Below are 22,053 nucleotides of genomic sequence, written 5' to 3'. Positions count from 1 at the left end.
ACTCGCATCCGTCACCAGTTCCGTTTGAGTCCAGCTGTCGTTCCCTACGTCACCGAGAGGGGGCGACAGAGCCAAACATCAGTACTTCACTGTGAGTACTACTGCAAGTTGTACTACTCAAGTGAAAGTACAAAGTACACCACAAGTACTACTGCAAGTTGTACTACTCAAGTGAAAGTACAAAGTACACCACAAGTACTACTGCAAGTTGTACTACTCAAGTGAAAGTACAAAGTACATGTTGTAAAATGTAATGTAAGTACAAAACTGTAAACACGCCCCTTAAGACATTTGTAGTGGGCTGATTATATTATTAGTTTTAACTGTGTGAAGTACATAACTTATACTTATTATTAAGTAAAAGTGAACAAAAAACACTATTCTCAGAATATAAAAATACTAACTCATTATTTGTCATCGTCTAAATGTAGTTTATAGTTTTGTAATGTCATATAAATATGGTGGAGTAAGATGTGCAATATTCAGTTCTGAAATGAGGTGGAGTAAAAGTACATTTAAAGAAGAGTACCAGAGTAAATGTTCTTAAGTACTCAAGTAAACATGCCATTTCAAGTTCTTCACTGAAGTTTGAATACTAATTAGATGATCTAACATTTAGTACTCCACTGAGTAAACAATGTACCCTCAACCATAGTGAATTTGATGCTGTTGATAACGTACATCTAGGTTTGTATCTCAGGTTTGAGATAGACTAGATGTTAGTGAGAAGGAAAAAGTATAACAAAGAAAAACTAAAGTAATTAATAAAATATATCTGTACCTGTGGTACAAAAACAGCAGCTGGTAAATGTGGGATTTAAAGGGTTATAATGCTGTGCTTCATAAAATATTAGTTAACTGTTTATTAAAATATGAATCTTAAAAGTAACTAGAAGTAACCAATCAAATTATTAGTTACTCCAGTAAAGTACAAGTAAATGAAAAGAATTTAGTTGTAGTTGACAGTACTGGAGTAAATATACTTCATTCTCTGGGATTGCAGTGTTTTTATAATGGACTCCAGAGTTATTACCAAATCATACATGAACATCATCATGTTTTTAGGTTTATTTAGCATTTAAGATATTGATTTGGCACAAATCAGTAATACAATAGAAAAATAGATAAGAGAAGCTCATAATAGCAAATTCGGCGTACTTCATTTTCCCAGATATTCTAAAAATACTCTTTATTACTACCGATTTTGCTTTTGGGAGCAAGTATTTCCACTTCCGTTCACAACGGCAACCCCGGTTTCCTATAGCTAAGAAATCTAGCGCTCTAAACGAAGTACACATTGAATGATTGAGTGTTAGGTACGTGGTAGTGGCGACCATAACTCGGGAAATAAGTTTAAAATTCCTATACAATGTGCAAATGTGTGTAAATTTGCTGTATTCCTGTTGTGAATTAATTTAGTCGGGAATTGGAATTTTTACTTTGAAAATTCACACCGGAAGTTCGTTTGGTGGCTCCTCGGCTCTGTCAAACCTGTTCAATCTCTCCTGAGTGATCGATATGTGGATCATTTAGAATCTGTCGGTGTCAACGGAGGATTACACGTTAAACCAACACATGTTGTAGTTGATATTGATGCCAGACGATCTCAAATGGCCGTGAACAGCTTATTTCTTCCACTTTGAAATGGCGGAAGTGAAACTACCCTGTGAAACAACCAGGTGAGAGCAACTTAGCTCCATGTTCTCTGCAACTCTGCAGCAGGTTTCAGGGTTCTGCATGTTTCATATGTGGTTTCTGCATAAACAAAGCCACATGGCAGTCTAATGAAGTATTGTCTACATGTTCAAATTACTGCAGGGCAGAAAGCTTATCTGCATTTGTTGTGGATTTTATTTATCTTGCTCTTTTTACAATACAAAATATAAATGTTTTTAATATGAATGCACATATAAAAATCTCTGTGCAGAGTCGTGAGTATGGATTGTTTTCACTCTATCCCTGACGCCCCTGATGTCCCCGATGAAGCTGACGTTGCCGATGACCCTGAAAAAGGCAAAAAGGGGAAAAAGGAAAAGATTTTCAAGACAAGTGATGATGTTGCTTTTTACAGGTATGTTGAACATGATCTGCTGCGTCCACATGTCGATGCTCATTGTCTCATTTCACTTTTTATTGTCACGTTTGAGGCGACAGATGCAGGGTCCAAACTTGCAGCACCGGGCCCTGCTGGACACCATGGAGGTCACAGAGAAAGGGGCATGTGTTCAGCTGTTGGAGTCTGACAGTCAGGTGTGAACACAGTCAAAATCAAGTCATTTGCATATTTGGCTTCATTTATAGAGACAAACTATCTTTTAAGACAAAACAATAAAAGTCTTCATACACACAGAATCCTTGATAAAACCTTAAAGTACCGGTAGTTAAATAAGTTGCAGGTGGTTAAAATAGTTGGTAGTAGTAGACCAGTAGTACCAGCACTGTTAAAATACAAACTAAGTGTTATGGTTCATATATTTTATTTTTTACAGTATTTCAATATTAAAAGTCGATTTTTTTTTGCTCTTGTCACAGACCAGACTTCTTCTTTCTTTGTCACCTTGCAAAAATGACACTGTAAGGATATTAATAGATGAACTCCAGCCCATTAAGGCACGCTACCGAGTTCCAGATGTTTTAACGGGGGAACCACAGTGTGAACAGTAAGAGCAGCATCAGCATCATCCCTCCATTATGATATCTAGTTACACAAGCAGTCCACTCCTCATTTCTTATTTCTTTCTTTGATGCACTAAAAGCTTCGTGTGAGTGTTGCACACTTTTGATTTTCATGTAATGTCCGGTAATATAGAAATTAGACTGCACAATTATCTATTGCTATTCTTGATAGTGTTACATCTTGAATTTTGTATATGAAACACACTTGAAGAGATGTGTCAGTTATTTCAATCTATCTGAAGACACATACCGTGTGTTCATTGATTGAACATTCATTGTCTGACAGGTTGAGAGTGGAGAGACGGACTGAGGACTCTGTCACCCTTTCTTGGTCTTCAGGACGTCACCAGGTCCGTGTGTGGCATTTCCCTTTCCGGTTGGAGCTCTTGTGTGACGACGAAGTGATGGTTACATTCAACTCTAAAAGCAAACTGTGGTTTGAGAAACTACGTGATCCACCAAGGTGAGGACCATTAAAAAAAAAAGAAAAGAGGAAAACATCACGTGAAAACAATAATTAAACTTTTCTATGTGTTTCTTTTTTGTCATGGTCCCATCTTACGGCAGCGAGGTAAGACAGTACTACAATTGCCTAAACCGCAGTGTAATATTACTCTTACTTAAAATTTGAATTCCTTTGTTCTGTTTTAACTTTTTTCGACTGACAGCTTCAAGAGGATGAGACAAGTTCATTGTGGAAAGAGACGTTTCAACAATTTGTTGATGTCAAAGCAAATGGTTTGCATCTGTTCTTACATATTATCAAACACAAATGTGTCTGTAATCATTTAAGAGCTAAAACACATATTATAAAACACTTTTAAACTTATCCAACCCTGTTTTCTAAAATGTTTCCATACTACTAAATGGCAAAAGCAAAAATTTTCAGTTGGCAACGTAATGATTATTCAGGCTTACAGAAATACATAAATATATTATATAAAATTACTTTTTCACCTTCCTCAGGTCCCAGTAGCATAGGGGCAGACCTCTGTCTTCATGGATTTAATCATGTGTACGGTTTACCAGAACATGCCGACAGTCTGCAGCTCAGAGACACCAGGTGTGCACATAACAGGAGGACATTAATGCACTGAAGACATTTTTATTTGCATTTCATCATTCACCTAGTCAACTTTTTGTCTAATTTCACAGAGATGGTGAACCTTATCGGCTGTATAACTTGGATGTGTTTGCTTATGGCGTGTACAGTCGATTTGGCCTGTACGGGTCTGTGCCGCTGTTGCTGGCTCACAAACCCGACAGGACTCTGGGTGTATTTTGGCTGAATGCTTCGGAAACCTTTGTGAACCTACGTTACAGTCCTGCTGACGGTCAGGTACAGTTTGTACCGCTTCTTCTTCTTCTTCTTCTTCTCCTGTATTTTATTCCCTAAAAGTAAAAGTAGGAATAACACGGCAGTTGCAGTAAGAGTCACCATTTCAAGTGCAAACAATGTAAGAAGAAATGCAGCACTGTAGATTAGTAACCACAAAACATTTCCCTACCTCCCCCAGGATGACCAGACACCCTCAGTGGAGAAGAGGTGCTTGCAGCCTGAGACTGATGTCCACTGGCTGTCGGAGAGCGGCGTGATCGACTGCATGGTTTTGCTTGGGCCCAGTCCACAGCAGCTTTTCAGCCAGTATGCTCAGCTGACAGGTGAGTCATTTTATTATGTCTACTGGCATGTAACAAAAGTACGACCTTAGAGTATTAGGTTTAACATCTTTTAAATGTTTCTGACACCCCCAGGATATCAAGCTATGCCCCCTCTGTTTGCACTCGGATACCACCAGTGCCGCTGGAACTACAACGACGAAGCTGATGTGAAAGCCGTAGATGCTGGATTTGATGATCACAACATCCCCTACGACGTTATCTGGCTGGACATAGAGCACACACACGAGAAGCGTTATTTCACCTGGGACCCTGTTTGTTTTCCTGAACCAGCTCGCTTGCAGCAGTACCTGGGTTACAAGAAAAGGAAGGTTGGTTTCAGGTTGAGATTCATATTGATAGATCCAAATTAAAAGGGACGCAACCAACACATCACATAAATACAGCATGTCAGATCTTATACTGAGACTTTCAATATTCTTATTTAAAGTTTTCTGCTCTTTCAGTTGGTTGTTATAAGTGATCCCCACTTCAAAACTGATCCAGACTGGTCCCTGTACCGTGAGGCTAGAGATGGTGGACACTTTGTCAAGAACAGAGAGGGAGATCTGTTTAAGGGCTTATGCTGGCCTGGTAAAGTTTTTCTTCTTACTAACTGTTCTCCACAGTTTGACATCGAAAAAGCCTAAAGAGAACCCAGTTAAACAATGACGCAAACAAATTCACTTATTGATTTATTCTCTGTGGAAAAGGATCCATTGTTAAATATTTGTGAGATGTATCTGAGCGTCTTTTTCATCAGCTGTTTCTGTCAGTTAAATGGGTTACAGAATGGCCTGCCTATTAATTATTACTATTAATAATGTATATATTTTGTCCTTGTGTAAATTATTACATACATTTAATAATTCATCCTGTTTACTTGTTTGTATGTTCGTTCTAACTCAAGTCCACATGAACTTTTCTCACAGGTGAGTCCTGTTATCTTGATTTCAGCAGTCCAGCCACTCGTGAGTGGTACTCCAGATGCTTTGGCCTGGATAAGTACAAAGTATGTAACAATGCAGAAATCGATGCTGCTGCTTCTGTGCTGCAGTACCTACCTGAGATAGCACATTGTCGTCTCTGTCTCGTTTGTTCGGCTGTTTGTTAAATGCTTATTGTCTTTCCGATCCAGGGGTCGACACCGCTGTTATTTGTGTGGAACGATATGAACGAGCCGTCCGTGTTCCACGGACCAGAGAAGACGATGCCAAAGGATGCGGTGCATTATGGGGGCTGGGAACACCGGGAATTACACAACTTATACGGTTTCTACCAGGTGAGTGGTCTCATTAGAGTCATCACTGGACTTCATTTTAGACAAGTCAGTATTTTTTATTCAGGTCTTTCTATTTTGGCATTTTTTTATGAAGAAAAATCAGTTTTCCCCAAAATTTCAATCTTGTCATGATATTAAAAAACATTATTTAACCTTTTAAGGAAATTTGAATTTGCAAGAACTATTTTACAGTTACATGCTCTGTTTTTTCAGCACATGGCCACAGCAGAGGGTCTGATAATGCGCTCAGGTGGCAAAGAGAGACCTTTTGTCCTGGCACGTTCCTTCTTTGCTGGATCACAGAGATTTGGTGAGTTATTTGAAATGACATTGTCATATAGTGATGGTTGGATGCTTACCTGTGTTATTTGTCTTAACAAATATTGTTTGCAATGCAGGGGCGGTGTGGACGGGTGACAACGTTGCCACTTGGGAATACCTGAAGATCTCGATCCCAATGCTTTTGTCTCTAAATGTGACGGGCATAATGTTCTGTGGAGGTGAGCACAGCACCGTACATAGTGGATTCATTCAACTACATTGCAGTAGACCATTTACACTGACACTGCTAATATTTTTATTATGTTTTGATGGTTTTATTAAATCAAATGGTTGTAAATGCATCACAAGACAGTGCAGTTCATTTTAAGCATTTGAGCACAGAATAATTGTCAAATCAAATTAGCTTTGGACAATTGCCTAACAACTCGGGGGGTGAAAAAAGTTAGTTTAGTAGTTTGTACACATTTAAATATGATACTAGCCTAGACTAAGTATAACATACTGCTTTAATGCTGTTTTATTTTATGATTAAGCAACCTGTAGTATCCTTTGTACTTTGTGTTTTAGCGGATGTTGGTGGGTTTTTTTGGGATCCTGACCCGGAGTTGCTGGTGCGCTGGTACCAGGCGGGAGCCCTGCAGCCATTTTTCCGCGGTCACTGTGCGAAATTGTCAAAGCGTCGAGAACCCTGGCTGTTTGGTGAAGAAGTCACCGCTGCAATACGGAGTGTGATCCAAGAGAGGTACTGCTTGCTGCCCTTTTGGTACACCCTGTTCTACCAGGCTCACACCTCTGGAGTTCCTCCACTCAGGTTAGTGTTTCCGCTGTTCTGTGAATGTACTACAACTATAAAATCTCAGCATTTGTCATGTGGGGGCAGCTTTGAGTTTTTCACGATGTAAAGTCTGTATGAAGTCATTTTATTTTATTTTATTTCAAACAGACCTCTGTGGGTGGAGTTCCCTAGAGAAGAGAGCACCTTCGCCATAGACAACCAGTATATGATTGGTGACTAAAAAAGTTTTAATTTTGCATCTTTCCATATGATACTCATTGCACATTTAATCCCTGTTCTTCAGAGATGAACTGTCTTTGGTTTTATGCAGGTGGAGCACTCCTAGCCTGTCCTGTAGTGGAGCGATCTGTTCAGGAAGTTAAAGTTCTACTGCCTGGAGATGATGAGGTAAAATATTTTTTAGATAGATTCTAAAATACTCATGTTACACCTCAGTGCAGATGCTATAATAAGGTTTGTGTCTTTCTCAGATTTGGTATGACATTGACTCTAAAGAGGCACACGAAGGAGGCAAGACAGTGACTCTTCCAGTTACTCTGGACACAGTAGGTGTTTCCTAGTATTATGGGTGTAGTAGGACTGTAACATGTGCTGTTAGTAGTTTTCACACAGTTGATGTTTTATAACTCTGATTCATACATGATACAAAATTCTAACTGAAACTAAACATCCAAATATTATATTGTGGAAGAAAGTTGATGCTCTGGTGTTTTCTCTGTGCAGGTTCCAGTGTTTCAGCGTGGAGGTTCAGTGGTCTGCAGGGCAGCAGCAAGTGGCTCCTGTACAGCTCAGCTCCAGAGCTTCCCCCTCTCCATCACTGTGGCTCTAAACTCTCAGGTAACAACAGACGACATGGAAATAATGTTGAAATCCTACAGTTTTGACCAAATTAAAAATATATAGCTCTAAACAGGGTACAGAGGTGTAGTTGTGTATGTGTTGATATTTACTGTAATAAGAAAACACCTGTGTTGGTGCAGCTGGTTTGTACCATGCAAAGTTATTTTGTGACTTTTGAGTGAATACACTGTTTTTGTTTTCATTTTGTTGAGACACTTGTGTCTTTTTTAAAAGCAAAGTCCAGACTCAGTCCAGTCTCTTCTGTCCTCAGGGTGCAGCTGACGGGGAGTTGTACCTGGACGACGGCCACTCCTTCAACTACCGGGACAAAAAGGCCTTTTGTCTGCGCAGGTTCAGCATGCACTCAGGTCGTCTGCGCTGCCGGTGAGTAACAACTCACATCCTGAGGACGGATAAAGTTTTAGAACGTTAAGTTAAGGGGTCTGGTGAATCTCAAGTAGTTTTTGGAATTAAAAATGACTTCCATGTGCTAGTTTGATGTTGATGATGTTGCTTCTTGCAGTCCTGCCAGTGAAGATGGAACATTTGACTGTGATACCGTTGTACAGTCGGTCACCATCCTGGGGGTGAAGAGCAAAGCGTCCACTGCGACTGTGCATTTGTCAGGTGAGAGTCTTCTGCAGCGTAACACAGAGGTGGCGGAAGTACACAAACTCAATACTCAAGTAAAAGTGCAAGTACTTGCTTAAAAAAATACTCCACTACAAGTAGAGGTACAACTTCCAAAATGCTTTGCTCAAGTGAAATGCAAAGTACATACTTTAAATATGCTGCGATGTTCGTTTAATACAGAAGTACTTCAGTAAGAAACTCTTTCAGTTACTGATTAAACCATGACCAAATTCTTTAACCATGATCATCTAATTTAAGTTTAATTACAGAGAGAACAACTGGAAACTAATATTTGGTCGAATTGTTAACATAAATTTTCTTTCTTGTATTCAGACATTTACTGTTTAGGTAATATTAATAAAAAGCATCAAATGTGCTAAAAGCACCCATTATGCAGAATAATAAATATTAAAAATCTACATCTGCAAAGAAACAACAAGCAAAACAACATTAGACAAAGCTGCTTTTTTTATGCACAGTAATGTCTTTTAAACAGAAACACATTAAATATTTAATAAAATTGATTATGATGATGTCTATCTCTAAAGATGAAATATCAACCACATCACAAAAGTAGTTAATACATTATATGTGAGACTCTCTTTTTTTTAACCCTCAAGTGAGTTTTTTAATTAATTTTTGAAAATGTTTTCTTTTTATCACCAGGTACCAAAGACACTGCTGCTGTATTTCAATACACAGACACCTGCAACATGCTGACAGTGAGCGAGCTGAACCTCCGAGCGTCACAGGACTGGGACATACAGATAGGTTAACTATCAGTGACTCATGTTACCTCCTTAGGGTCAGAGTTGGGAAGTCCAGCTCTTATTTTTAGTTAATTTGACTGAAGATAGAAATGACGTGTTTAATTTTCTTTTACCGTCTGCAGCCTTTCGTCCTGCATGCGGCATAAAAAGCTAATTAGAAACTCGACTACTTGTTCTCCAGGAGAAATCTACCCGGGGAAATCAGGTTTCGGTAATCCCCTACCCTAATTTTGGAAATCAGTTTACATTAGAAAGCCGACTTTAACCTTGATAATAAAATTTATGTTAACACATTGACTAGAACTGCGCAATGAACAAAGGCTGCATGTTTCTAAAAAGTGGAAAAAGGGCGTCATTCATCACTTCACAGTTCTGTTTAAACTGTTTTAGCATTTTTTGTTTACACTTTTTGATCATTTTAAAGAAAAGAAATAAGACTACCAAACTGATCAAAACCTTTATTTAAATCTATTTTGTGGACTACTGCACTTTTAAAAATGAAGTTTAATAAAATTTAAATGATTTGTTTTTTTACAAGTAAGATAAAGTAAAGTAAAATAAAACATCTCTATGTGATCATGACACTACACGTGCTAAATGATTATTATGAATGTAAAATTACATCTGTGTGAATAAATAGAATAAATGTTGCTCTGATTTGCAGCTTCAACTGTTTTATTTTGTTTTAATCATAACTCACTAAAGAACCATTTTACAAAAATAGAAATAGAGGATGCACCACAACATTATAATACAGATCAAAAATGTACTTCACTTTAATTCATCCTCAGTTTTGGTGGAATGACTCCACAAGAAGGTGGGAGAGAGAATATAAAATAAACTATTTGATGCTTGGTTGAGTTTCCTGAAAACATAGAAACCAATTTATTGATCAAGGATTCATCCACAAAGTCTTGAATGATCAAGAAAAATCTCAAAACATCGTGGTTTTAAGCTAGTTGTCAAACACCTCCGCTCGTGAAATAGTGCTGAGACTGAACCAGATTTTCAATGCAAATGTTGGGCTTAAACATTTTTGGTCGATTGTTTTTGTTCAAGTGTTTCAAGTCGTCTCTCAACTCTTCCGATCGGTGCTAAAAATGGATGATACTCCTCTTCATAACATGAGCCTGCTGTAGTTATGCTGAGACTGCTCAATGCTGAGCTCCATTGAGAATAGGTTTAAAGGGGTTGAATGCCTTCTGCTGAGGCAGGGCATCTATCGACCACTCTTTACATGCCCTCTGATGCAGCCCGCTGGCCTTTGTGTCACCCAACAATGATGGCAGCCGAGTACCACAGCCGGGGAGAGATCATTGTTCGGTTCGGCCAATGGGAACCCAACAAATAGACCTTTATGTGTTGTGTGAGTTTCTGTGCATGTGTGTGTATGTGCAGGGTAATGCAAAGGTGAATGCATATGGAGTGAATGTCTCTTTCACACCGAGCTTTTCGTCTACTCTGTGACGAAGGGGAGGGGGACGTCACACAAGGAAAGAGCCAATCAGACATTAGCTCTTTGGATTTATGCCAGGGTGTTTAGGTTTGTAAGACTTTAATACAAGTGGCAAAAGCCAGTTTTTTCAAAAAAACAAAAAACCTCAGCTGAGACGATATGCCCTATACACCGTCTGGCTTCTTCTGCGACCGGTTAATCCGGGAACGAGAGAGGAGAGACGGGGAAGGCTCTCTGAACAAGCCCCTGCGCTTCAACAGCCAGGACTTCAACACCCTGAGACAGGAGTGCGTTCAGAGGAAGAGTCTGTTTGAGGATGACTCCTTCCCGGCCACTGTGGAGTCTCTGGGCTTCAAGGAGCTCGGACACAAGTCCAACAAGGTCAAGAACATCGTCTGGAAGAGGCCCAAGGTAGGAGGGGGGGAGTTACGTCAGGTTGGCACACGGAGAGGCACGTTGATCGCAAAGTTAAATAAAGAGGGGATGGATCACACATGTGGGCGGTGGAACCTTATATTGATACACAGCAACATCAAACCTGCATGGAAATAAGGTTTTCCAGTCCTGATCAGGGATTATTCTGAGCTGCTGTGGGATTTTACCTGGAGGTGCAGATGTGATCAAAATACCCCCCCAACATTCCTCCTACATGGACCGATGGGACTTAAGTTACTGTGTCGCTTTGACAAACACTGTGTTAGCTTCACCTCACTCAGCTTCATTATAATTGGTGCTTTATTACTTCTGCTGTCTCTCAATCTGGACAACTTACAAGATCCTCAGTGCATTCACTAAATGAAGCAACTAGTGTGAGATTGAGCTCGAATTCCTCTCATCCCTGTTTCTTGTTTGTAGGAAATCTGTGAGAACCCTCAGTTCATTGTTGGAGGAGCCAGTAGGACAGACATCTGCCAGGGAGATCTGGGTAAATACTGGTTCTTTCATCTTTTTAGTCTCAGCACTCTGAAGTTAATGTTTTATAGACATTCAAAGGAGAGATTTTTATGCTTTGAGCTAAACTAGTTGCAAAGGAAGATTATATTGATTATGTATCTAACTTAATGTTATGAGTAAAAATTAACATATCCTCCAGTTGCTAAATTAAATCCACTTTGACTGAAGCATAACTACACATGGCAGCTTATGAAAATCCAGTGTAGTACAGTACTGGTATGTATTTTCATGTAATGCTGTATGAGGCACCTGTTACAGGAGTTTGAAGCCACTCTCTGTGTATTCAGTCGCTCGGGGGATGACATGGTCACAAATATCCCGTCGATCCCCTGCACACGGCCTCTCTGCCTGCACCGGCCTCCCGATATTGTGCTTACTCTTTTGGAAGGGAATCCAACCAGCAGCATTTCTCATTGTTGTCCAGTTCAAACTGCAAATAAAGGGGTCCAAAGGGACAAAAGTCCTGGCAGACACTGTTAACCATTCGCTGTTGAAAAACTTACATTGTTCCCGGCCCGGCAGCTAACGCCCTGACACACACCTGGTCCATCAGAAAACACAGATGTCAGCACTCGGCGGCTGTCTTTTCCCCGGTCATCAAACATCGTGTTTGATGAGACGTGCAAAGGTGCTTCTTTACTTTCACCTAGGAAGAAACGACAATCTGAGGTTCATGATCACCCCCCATCCTGATGTCCTGAGCATGTTTGGACTTAAATCTCTATTAGGACACAATTATAAACCCAAAGGCACATAACATCAACTCTCATAATAACTTCTCTGTGGTAACAAAAGATAAATTAAATGTGTATTTAGATAAATCAAATGATTTTATGTGTCCAGGTGACTGCTGGTTGCTGGCAGCTATTGCCTGTCTCACCCTGAATGAGAAGCTTCTCTACCGTGTTGTTCCTCAGGAGCAAAGCTTCTCAGAGGGCTACGCTGGCATCTTCCACTTTCAGGTGATGTGATTGTGTTTTGTGCACAAGAGGAGGAAATGATTGTGATTAAGGGAGAGTTTATAAATGTTCCCCTCTCTGACCTCTTTCTGTCCTTTAGTTCTGGCGTTATGGAGACTGGGTTGATGTCGTCATTGACGACCGCATCCCGACCTTCAACAACCAGCTGGTCTTCACTAAGTCCGCTGAGAGGAATGAGTTCTGGAGCGCTTTGCTGGAGAAAGCTTACGCCAAGTGAGTGTGCTGACTGTTGTTATGGTGAAATAACAAAATGCTGCACAGATCCAGTCAAGTCAACTCTAAATCACTGCATAATGACAATTATAGCCTCATTTTCTTAAACGCACAAAGGTTAATTAATTCCTGACGGTGTTGTGTGCGTTTACTTTCTTATTCTGCAGCTGCAGAACAAAATGAGGAAACTTGTGAAACCCTGGAGTGTTTATCATAAGAAAAATAATCCACACATTTAAACCCTCCTCTGTGTGCACAGTGCACACAATAGTTTGTCTCGAGAGTTAACAGTTGAAGATCAGCTTGTGCTGCAGGTTATTCAAGTAAACATTAGGCTCAGTGAAGACAGATAAAGAGAGAACCAGACTAAGATGATTCCTTGAACAGGACCCAGTGTTCGACAGATATTGCACCTATTTAGTTTTATTAGCTTGCTAATTTAGGATGTTTGCACAAATTTTCTAGACACTGCTTTTTTGTTCTAACCTAATTTTAGAGGGTTGCACTTCTATGTCAGCTGTCTCATAATACATTATATCCAAACAGTGCAGCACTAAGATGGCTTACAATAAATCTGACTCACTGACTCACTCGTCCAGGCTGCACGGCTCCTACGAGGCCCTGAAGGGCGGAAACACCACAGAGGCCATGGAGGATTTCACTGGTGGAGTCACTGAGTTCTACGAGATGAAGGAAGCTCCCAAAGAGCTTTACAAGATCATGAAGAAAGCTCTGGAGAGAGGCTCGCTGATGGGCTGCTCCATCGATGTGACTCACACTTTTTCTGTCTTGTCATAATACTTGGTGTTAATCTGATTTAATTCACCTTTAACTGCAGCTCCTGTTAGGACCCGTTAGACACATGCTGTTATTAGTATTTAATGCCTCATTGTATATTTTATGAATCTGCAGTCGCTGGTTCCTGCTCGCTTTGAGACTCGTACTGTGACGGGACTTGTGAAGGGTCATGCTTACTCTGTGACGGCCGTGGAAGAGGTAAAGCAGGATTGAGAAAATAATGATGTGTGTGATGCATTGGGATTGTTCCGTATCTACAAATGTGTCCAAAACTTTAAGATAAGTGAAGACTATCAGAATTTGTATGTGGTAATCCTCTCTGTTTGTTACCTACAGTGTAAACCGTCTCAGCAGAAGGACTCTAAAGTCCGTCTGGTGCGCCTCAGGAACCCGTGGGGTCAGGTTGAGTGGAACGGCCCCTGGAGTGACAAGTAAGGAGATTTTAACTTCTACTCTCTGTCCCTCTATGTTGTTTTTTTTATTTCTATTACACAGGAGATGGATTTTAATGAAGATATAGTTTAGTTGAGCTGTTTTTTCTTTGGTCTCAAATACAAAAGAATCACAGTAATGTTCCTATTTTCCTACTCTGTGACAGCTCTAAGGAGTGGACCACGCTGTCAAGGACTGAAAAAGACAAGCTACAGCATCAGAGCGCTGAGGATGGAGAGTTCTGGTGAGTGGCTTGGAAAAGCATCTGAAGTTACGTAACGAGATGGAGCCTGATCCTTTCACTTCACATACAGGATGTCATTCGAGGACTTCAAGAAGAACTACACAAAGATTGAGATCTGTAACCTCACTCCTGACGCCCTGGAGGACGATAAGATCCACAAGTGGACGGTTTCTGTGAACGAGGGCCGCTGGGTGAGAGGCTGCTCAGCTGGAGGCTGCAGGAACTACCCAGGTGAGTAACATTACCATGTTTTCTTCTTTCTTAGAGAGTTCTTTATGCTTCCTCCACTTGTTACAGATTCCACAAATCATCGTAAATACCCATTTTCCAGGGAAGCTGGAACTTCTTTCAAATGTAAAAACTAAAATCGGTGTTTAGTAAATTTTCTTAAAATCTATTATTTATCTGTCTCCTATTGAAAATGTATAACACACGAATCAGCAAATATACCATCCACAACAAAACTCCAACAATTAGTATCTTCAATTTCACCATGTAATTAAAAGAAAAGCTGATTTAACTCAGTGACCTCGGGCCAAATGTTTACAGACATCAGACTCATACATTTGCTTAACACAACACAACTAAGGCGGTTTTCTATGTACTTTACTTTAGTTTTGATTGTCTTAACTTTTCTCATATTCATTTTAAGGACAATATTAATATTAATTTATTAATTTACATCCTGCAATAACAAGTCTCTCAGGACAGCAGGAGGATCTTTGATATTTTATGTATTTATAAAATGAACTTTATGTTCATTTATTCTTAAAAGAAGTCAGTGCTGCTATACAACTATACAAACAACCATGATAGTATTAAAAGGTCCAGAGGTTGTAAATAGACTGTTTTTGACTTCTGATAAATATTACATTTTAAATACTGTGATGGGTTAAAAACACAAAAGCTGTAGAAGAGTAGGAACGCTAAACGCTAATTATCAGAAATTATATAAAAGTTCCACAACAAAAAAAAAGTGGATGAAAACTTACAGGTGAAAATATTTCCTAAATGTCCTGCAGACACTTTCTGGACCAACCCTCAGTACCGCCTTCGTTTGTGTGAGGAGGACGACGACCCTGAGGACAATGAGGTGGGCTGCACCTTCGTGGTGGCGCTGATGCAGAAGAACAGACGGAAAGAGCGAAAGATGGGAGCCAACCTCTTCACCATCGGATTCGCCATTTACGAAGTTGGTTCTCTGTCGGACTCTGTGTTTCATACCGTGATTAAACCTCAGTTCTTATTTAGACAAGAAGAAAACAAACCTGTTGTGTCAAGACAGTTTAAATTTTATAGAGAAAACCCCAAAGTTTTTATTGCAAATACCACAATTCATCATATATTTATATATGAGCTCTTTAAAATGAATAGTTGTTGCAGTTATGACAAAGAATATCAGATATTTTTTGGACGATTTTCCTTTTTCCTGGACTCATTAATCATTTCAACACCATAAGGATTTAATTTGCTGATGTTGCCTCTTTCTCTTTGCAGGTGCCAAAGGAGGTAAGAAAGGTGTAAATGATTCACAGAGGAGCAGCAGTTTGCAAGTTAATTACACCCGACACTGTTTGTTTTCCCTTTTATTATTATCATTAACAGTCCTGGACTTTAGATTTCATTCTTGCTGTTGTGACTCGCTCTTTCAGATGCATGGCAACAAGCAGCACATGCAGAAGGACTTCTTCCTGTTCAACTCCTCTAAGGCTCGCTGTAAGTCCTACATCAACCTGCGGGAGGTGACCCAGCGTTTCCGCCTGAGCCCCGGAGAGTACGTCATCGTTCCCTCCACGTACGAGCCGCACCAGGAGGGAGAGTTCATCCTGCGTGTCTTCTCTGAAAAGAAGAACACCTCAGAGTGAGTGGGTGAGGGAGATAAGGTTGGCCTGCAGGGGGGAAGCCGGACTGCATGAGGAGGCAGCGGATCCATAGAGTAGTTACCTCACTGTTAGAGTAATATACAGTAGAGTTACGTTGAGATGTGTTTGGTCTTATTTTATTCCATGTGTCTCAGCAGGGCTGGGTATGGAAGTACAACACACTGGTTCTTTAGTAACAGTGATTCAAATTTGGCATAAGAATAACTCCAACTCACATGATCATGCAATACTGTGTAGAGCTGCAGCTCACTACTGTGTTCATGTTTAATCATGATTAAACATTTCTAGAAAACAGAAATGACCACCACGTTTTCCCAGGTAAAGGTGAATTATTTCACCTTAAAGCTGTAGTTATATTATATGGTAATAAGAGAATGAAAAACAGCAAATCTCCACAGTTTTGAACGTGGATCACGCAGGTTTGTGATATTTTTGCTGAAAAAATTAAAGTTATTGAAAATGAAATAATGTGAGAACAGTTTAGAGCGCTACTGTAATTATACCTACAAAATATGACTGATGATAATCAAGTGAAAAGAAAGGCTCAGTATTGCAAGTGTTTGTGAGAGAAGTGCGTTTTGCACACTCAAAAATGAAACTTCAAATGTTACTTCAGTAGATATTAAAAGGTAAATCTTATCGTTATAAGTATCTCAAAAGCTCCTACAGATGAATTCCAAACAGTACCCAGCCCTATTTGTTCATGTAGCAGCAACAGAAGTGATTTAGCCTTGAAGATAAGGAGTTTAATAGTGATTTGTACGTCCTCTGTGTGCATGCTTATGTGTTTGTTAATAAGGGGGGGGGGGTTTCTCTGAGTTTTTTGTCGGGTGGGACACAAACCACGGAGAACAGACAATTTTAACGACGATTTGATTTGTAGAGCTGGAAGAAATCGGCCCCAGTTCGAAGCTGTTATGGAATCTTTTTTAGGACAAGCGACGTCAGATTTGGGCGTGATCTGGTAAACTTTAAAAATATTCAATACTGCACACTCAAGCCTCAACAAAACCTCCGACTGTCTGCTGCCCTGGAGGACCGGACAGCGTACAGAGCCCGCCTGCACTCTGACGGACCAGGACCTGGCTGTGAACCAGGCTGTGGGATGAATGTGCACAGCAAACAGATCCCTGTGTGGGCTTTGAATGACTAAACCTGGTCTTAGATCATACACGTGTCTTTGTGGAAGTAACACAACATATGATTAGTTTAAGTTACATGACTTAGTGTCACTGGACTTAGTGATGCTGATTTATGTGGGTTAAATTTGAAACAGATACTTGAAAATGCATTTTGATCCACATGTATCTCTGAATAATTTAATTAGCTGCAGGTGGATGTTAAAGTAAAATTCTCTTGACTGGTGGAACTGAACTAACACATTTTATTCACAGCTTCATTAAGATTTTGTGGATTGAGTTTAGTTAAATGATAAGAATAAGGTGATTGACTCCTGTACAAAGATAACTGCACAGGTTTATGGTTCAGATGAGATGTTGTTGTCACCGTGATGACTGCTGTTTGTTCGTCTTCATCCAGGGAGATAGAGAACAGGATCGAGGCCGACCATCCCGTGGTAAGTCTCCTCATTAATCCAAACAGGTTCAGCTTGACACACACCACCTCCTGTTTTTGTCGTCTCATTAGATAGAACAGACACGCTTTTAAATGCTACACACTTGTTGAATTCAACAACTTTTCCTGTCACGTCTTAATTTTTAAACTTTAAACTTTGTTTTCCTTCTTTCTACCTGTGGCTCCGTGTGGCCTCAGCCTGCACCGGCCTCGGCGGGGGAAGAGAGCGAAGAGGATCAGCAGTTTCGGACTATTTTTCAGGAGATAGCTGGAGATGTAAGTACGGGGAGGACGGAAGGACGGGAAGATGAGGGGAACAAATGTGAATTTACAAGATCACTGTGTTTTACTTTTTGTCTTTTTTAAATGTTCTTAACTTCCAGGCTTGTTTTGTTGTTTCTATATCATCACATCTGAATGTGTTTTTTCTGTCTTTAGATTGAGAACAAAGGTGATCCAAGTGCCTCTTAAGATATTACCAGTAATAAAATCAACTTTGTGTAGCTGTTTATCAGGGAGGTATGAAATCAATAATTTTCTTTCCTCTTACACTCTTTCTTTCTCCCCTCTGGTCTTTCTCACAGGACATGGAAATCTCAGCCAACGAGCTGAAAAATGTTCTGAACAGAGTGATCACCAAACGTGAGTCACATTTTCTGTCACTTACACCGTATCATAAAACATTCAATTAAAGTGAACTGAAAAATACATTTAAAGTAATATAAATACATTTAAATAGTAAATATCAACCTGACTGAGTTACTGGTATTTTAAACACTGTTGTACAAATTGAGTCCAGATTTGTTTAAATGTGCTTCACAAATATAATTTCTGTAGTGTTAAGTTTAGTTCATGTACAGAAAACTACTCCAAAAACCTTAGAATTAAGAATTTCTTCTGAGAAGTTAAATTTTTCTATTCAGAAACAAACATTAGCACAAACCAAAAGTGTCATCATCATTTAATACTTGATTGTATTTAGTTTTAAGAATCTGCATCTGCAAAGTACCTAAAGCTGTAAAATAAATCAGAATCATTATCAGTGAAGTAGTAGTAGTAGGAATCTTAGTACCTATCTTCATTTCTTCTTGTCTCCATCACTTCCTGTCTCTGCCCTCCCACCAGATAAGGACCTGAACACAGAGGGCTTCAGCCTGGAGAGCTGCAGGAGCATGATTGCTCTGATGGACGTATCCTTTGTATCGAGTGCATCGGGCTGGCTGTGTTGTCTGTAGGAGGCACAAGCTGCCGAGACCCGTGGCGTGGTCTGTGATGGACGCTCAGGCCTCATTTCACCACACGAACACAGTGATGATTCACTTGAAGGACACAATGAAACAACATAGACAGCATAACTATTGTGATCACTTTATCCAACTGCTCAAATGTGACACTGAAATTTTATTGAAAACTGTAAATGAAGATGTTTTTGAGCTGACATCTGCTGATGTGTGACCAGATTTTGATCTTAACTGCTTCTGCTGCAGATGGATGGGACCGGTAGACTGAACCTTCAGGAGTTCAGACATCTGTGGAATAAAATCAAACAGTGGCAGGTGAGGCTGCAGGTTCCCCTCAGCAGTTTTTAAAACGTTTCTCTCGTCTCTTTCTTAAATCTTCCCTTTTATTGTGTGAGAAAGACTCATTCAGCAAACAGACTATGATAATATCAAATGCACATTTTCTCTATTCCAGGGAATCTTTAAACATTACAACGCCGACCAGTCTGGTAGCATCAACAGCTACGAGATGAGGAATGCTGTTAACGATGCAGGTAATAACTCATGTAGAACAATGAGAACATGTTCTGTTCTACCTTTTATTTGAAATGAGCCTTTAATCTACACACAATAACCCACATTACCTAAAGACTTTAATGTAGAAGTCCAAACTGTGTTCAGGTGCAGTAGCAGCGGTTCAACAATATTTATTTTGTCTTTGCATGAGTTGCATGTTTTTTTCTTCTGTGTGCTTTATTTTAAAATCCTGACATATTATCACAGCTTGAACTCACCCTCTAAATGTTCTTGTCACCGTGTAGTCATGTGTCTTGTGTCCCACTCAGGCTTCCGTCTCAACAACCAGCTGTATGACATCATCACCATGCGCTACGCAAACGAGAACATGAACATCGACTTCGACAGTTTCATCAGCTGTCTGGTTCGGCTCGAAGCCATGTTCAGTAAGTCGGTGCCTCACCTGCACTGTCACAGATGTAATCTATTTACACAGTGGCAAGAAAAAGTATGTGAACCTTTTGGAATATCATGGTTTTTTGCATTAATTTGTCATAAAACATGATCTGATCATGATCTAAGTCAGAAAAACCATAAAAACCTCACAGTGCAACCTTTTGGAGTGGCCAAGTCAGAGCCCAGACCTCAACCCAATAGAGATGCTATGGAACAACTTGAAGAGACACACACATGAGATGTCCAAAGATTATGACAGAGCTGAAGCAGTTCTGCAGGAAGAATGGGTTAAAATCCTAAACGATGTGCACGTCTGATCCACAGCTATCAGCTATAATTAATTCCAAGGGTTCACATACTTTTTCTTCCCACTAGAGTGCTAAGAGGGGGACAGGTTCTGTGGTTTTGGATACTGGGTGTTTTTTTTTTTTCTCCACTCCGTGAACCTCTTGTGTTGAATCGTAGTAGCAGTGTGATGTGTTTCTCTGCAGGGGCGTTCCAGGCCTTTGATCAGGATGGAGATGGTACAATCAGACTCAGTGTCCTGGAGGTAAGAGCTGCTACATATCTACAGTTTGGGGGTTTGCATGAGACAATAAAGTCTCAAAATAACAGTTTTAGAAACTAAAAACTGCTGTTTTCAGTTAGGTGGAAAAGTAAATTTAGTACTTAAACTGAAACAAAGACCAGCATCAGTCAGATTGTTCTTGCAGCCTTTATACCCACAGTGGTACTTTCACTAGAAGTGGAACTAATGGACTCAGGACCCGCACAAGGAGTCGTTAGATGAATTCATTATAATTGCATTTTAGTTGTTTTTTTTTATCTTAGTAATTTGTTTCATAATTGTGTAGAATTGAACTTCTTATCTTCTAGAAATTCACATAATGGTTAAAAAATCCCTTTGAATATGCTGTTGGTAGATTTACATGTGAGGTATATTCCCTCTATTTTCTTAAGTTTAACTGTACATGCACACAGATGAGCTGCACTCCACTAATTGTTTAACTTCTTTAACCAGTTTACTAGTGATCATTTCCACTGCAACCATCTATTGTCTTTTAATTTAATGTAGTATTTAAATTATGACTTTGTGGAGATGTTTTCACTGTGTAGATATTTCAGTCAGGTAAATGGGATGTTTCTACTTGTATTTGTGTACTTTTAGGCAAGTGCTTGCTCTGCACTGTAATGGTTTTAGTTTGCATGTTGAATTTGCCTCTAAGTTTCTCACCTTAGTTATAAATTCAGTCAAAAATGGAGAATGAGGAAGAAAAAACAGATTTTCTCTCCGTGTGCAGTGGCTCCAGTTGACCATGTACGCCTAGGAGGGCCATCTTCTCCCAGGTGAGCTCCTCTCCACACGAGGACCAGACCTGCCAGCCTTTACCTCAATACTCAGTGTGCCCGACCACCGTTAGCGCTCATCCACCTCACCTCCAACTTCCCCTCCCTCAGTCCCAGCAGCTCGGCTCCAAAATGTTCAACCTGCTTCCTCCATTTGATCTTTTCCACTTCTCTCTTTCTACACTGGGTCTCAGCCGTTTTGCATTTCCTTCTCTGCATTTGTCCTCACATTATCACTGAAATATCAGTCTCCTTACAGTCACTGGCTTTGTTATGATTTATTTTTAAAGACACCCTTACCGTTACACTTGTACCGTATTTTTCTCAGGCAATAAACACACACAACCTCTTTTTTCCCTGTCACAATACCTCACAGAACCTTTTCCAGTAACTCATCTATGTCCAAGTTCACTGTTCATCACTCTTGACAAATATCTTCTCCCCAAACCACCCGTGTTTTTTTCGTTTGTGATCAATCTGAGCTACGAGGGCTTTCTTCCTGTATCCAGTCCAGTGAACTAGGCTCTTTAGTGCACAGTGAAATAAACCTGTTACATTTCTGACAATACAACCAACATCTTATTTAGGATTTCTCTGCCCCTGTCCTATTTTTATGCATTATTCTTGTCACTGCTGGATTTCTAAGTCACCCCACTAGCAACGGTTCTGGATACGAGCCATCTTGTGTGCTCCAGTCCCACAAACAGCGCTCCCTGGTGGACAAACTCAGGCATCTTCTGTTCATCTCAGCCTCAACCTAGCTTGAATTCACCCCTCTTAACCCGCCCCTTCGTCCCCCCCATGCTCCAACAGCTGTCCAGTCTGCCAGTCGTTCAGCTCTGCATGTGGATGGATGAGATTCGAAAACTAAACTGTGGAGCTGACAAGTTTTTCTTTCTTTTACTTTCTTTTCTTAACATCAACATTCAAGGTTCAAATCTGGATTTGAAAGAATACGGCTAATTGTTTGGGCTGCAGCTTTTTTGTGATTTTTTCCTATTAAGGCCGTTGGTCAAATGAGTGTACTGCTTTTTAACCATT

At 40.0% G+C, this 22,053-nt stretch overlaps 2 protein-coding genes across 3 annotated transcripts; both read left to right on the top strand.

Annotated features, from left to right (window-relative positions):
- Positions 1-7: 7 nt before the first annotated feature.
- ganc (glucosidase, alpha; neutral C) lies at positions 8-9,595 on the top strand. 2 transcript variants are annotated; one of them, XM_026339715.1, is made up of 24 exons: positions 8-91; positions 1,928-2,071; positions 2,148-2,250; positions 2,533-2,660; positions 2,963-3,139; positions 3,244-3,247; positions 3,345-3,414; positions 3,643-3,739; positions 3,832-4,015; positions 4,194-4,338; positions 4,432-4,667; positions 4,803-4,929; positions 5,268-5,347; positions 5,474-5,617; positions 5,831-5,927; positions 6,016-6,117; positions 6,467-6,710; positions 6,843-6,907; positions 7,006-7,082; positions 7,166-7,240; positions 7,419-7,532; positions 7,807-7,919; positions 8,059-8,162; positions 8,835-9,595. In XM_026339715.1, the coding sequence occupies exons 2-24, from the start codon at positions 1,938-1,940 to the stop codon at positions 8,942-8,944; spliced, it is 2,730 nt and encodes a 909-aa protein (XP_026195500.1). In that variant the 5' UTR covers positions 8-91; positions 1,928-1,937; the 3' UTR covers positions 8,945-9,595. The 2 variants fall into 2 exon arrangements, with proteins under 2 accessions (XP_026195500.1, XP_026195498.1); XM_026339713.1 differs by lacking the exon at positions 8-91 and adding an exon at positions 1,412-1,679.
- Positions 9,596-10,553: 958 nt separating this feature from the next.
- On the top strand, positions 10,554-22,024 carry capn3a (calpain 3a, (p94)). The gene is made up of 21 exons (XM_026340157.1): positions 10,554-10,805; positions 11,250-11,319; positions 12,192-12,310; positions 12,408-12,541; positions 13,141-13,309; positions 13,454-13,537; positions 13,676-13,770; positions 13,938-14,015; positions 14,086-14,246; positions 15,038-15,207; positions 15,513-15,524; positions 15,668-15,876; positions 17,438-17,474; positions 17,672-17,749; positions 18,058-18,115; positions 18,599-18,663; positions 18,961-19,029; positions 19,169-19,247; positions 19,539-19,655; positions 20,157-20,215; positions 20,967-22,024. The coding sequence occupies exons 1-21, from the start codon at positions 10,554-10,556 to the stop codon at positions 20,991-20,993; spliced, it is 2,142 nt and encodes a 713-aa protein (XP_026195942.1). The 3' UTR covers positions 20,994-22,024.
- The last annotated feature ends 29 nt before the right edge of the window (positions 22,025-22,053 follow it).

Source organism: Anabas testudineus, chromosome 22 (assembly GCF_900324465.2).
Source record: "Anabas testudineus chromosome 22, fAnaTes1.2, whole genome shotgun sequence".
Lineage (NCBI taxonomy): Eukaryota > Metazoa > Chordata > Actinopteri > Anabantiformes > Anabantidae > Anabas > Anabas testudineus.
Note: the sequence above shows the minus strand (reverse complement) of the source record. Positions and strands in the feature narration are given on the sequence as shown.

Excerpts from the sequence above, each read along its gene's own strand:
- ganc (XM_026339713.1), top strand. The coding sequence starts at position 1,645 with ATGGCGGAAGTGAAACTACCCTGTGAAACAACCAG. Across the intron at positions 2,072-2,147 it reads GATGATGTTGCTTTTTACAG|GCGACAGATGCAGGGTCCAA; the intron begins GTATGTTGAACA and ends GTCACGTTTGAG. Across the intron at positions 4,339-4,431 it reads CCAGTATGCTCAGCTGACAG|GATATCAAGCTATGCCCCCT; the intron begins GTGAGTCATTTT and ends TGACACCCCCAG.
- capn3a (XM_026340157.1), top strand. The coding sequence starts at position 10,554 with ATGCCCTATACACCGTCTGGCTTCTTCTGCGACCGGTTAATCCGGGAA. Across the intron at positions 18,664-18,960 it reads GCATGATTGCTCTGATGGAC|ATGGATGGGACCGGTAGACT; the intron begins GTATCCTTTGTA and ends CTTCTGCTGCAG. Across the intron at positions 19,030-19,168 it reads ATAAAATCAAACAGTGGCAG|GGAATCTTTAAACATTACAA; the intron begins GTGAGGCTGCAG and ends TCTCTATTCCAG.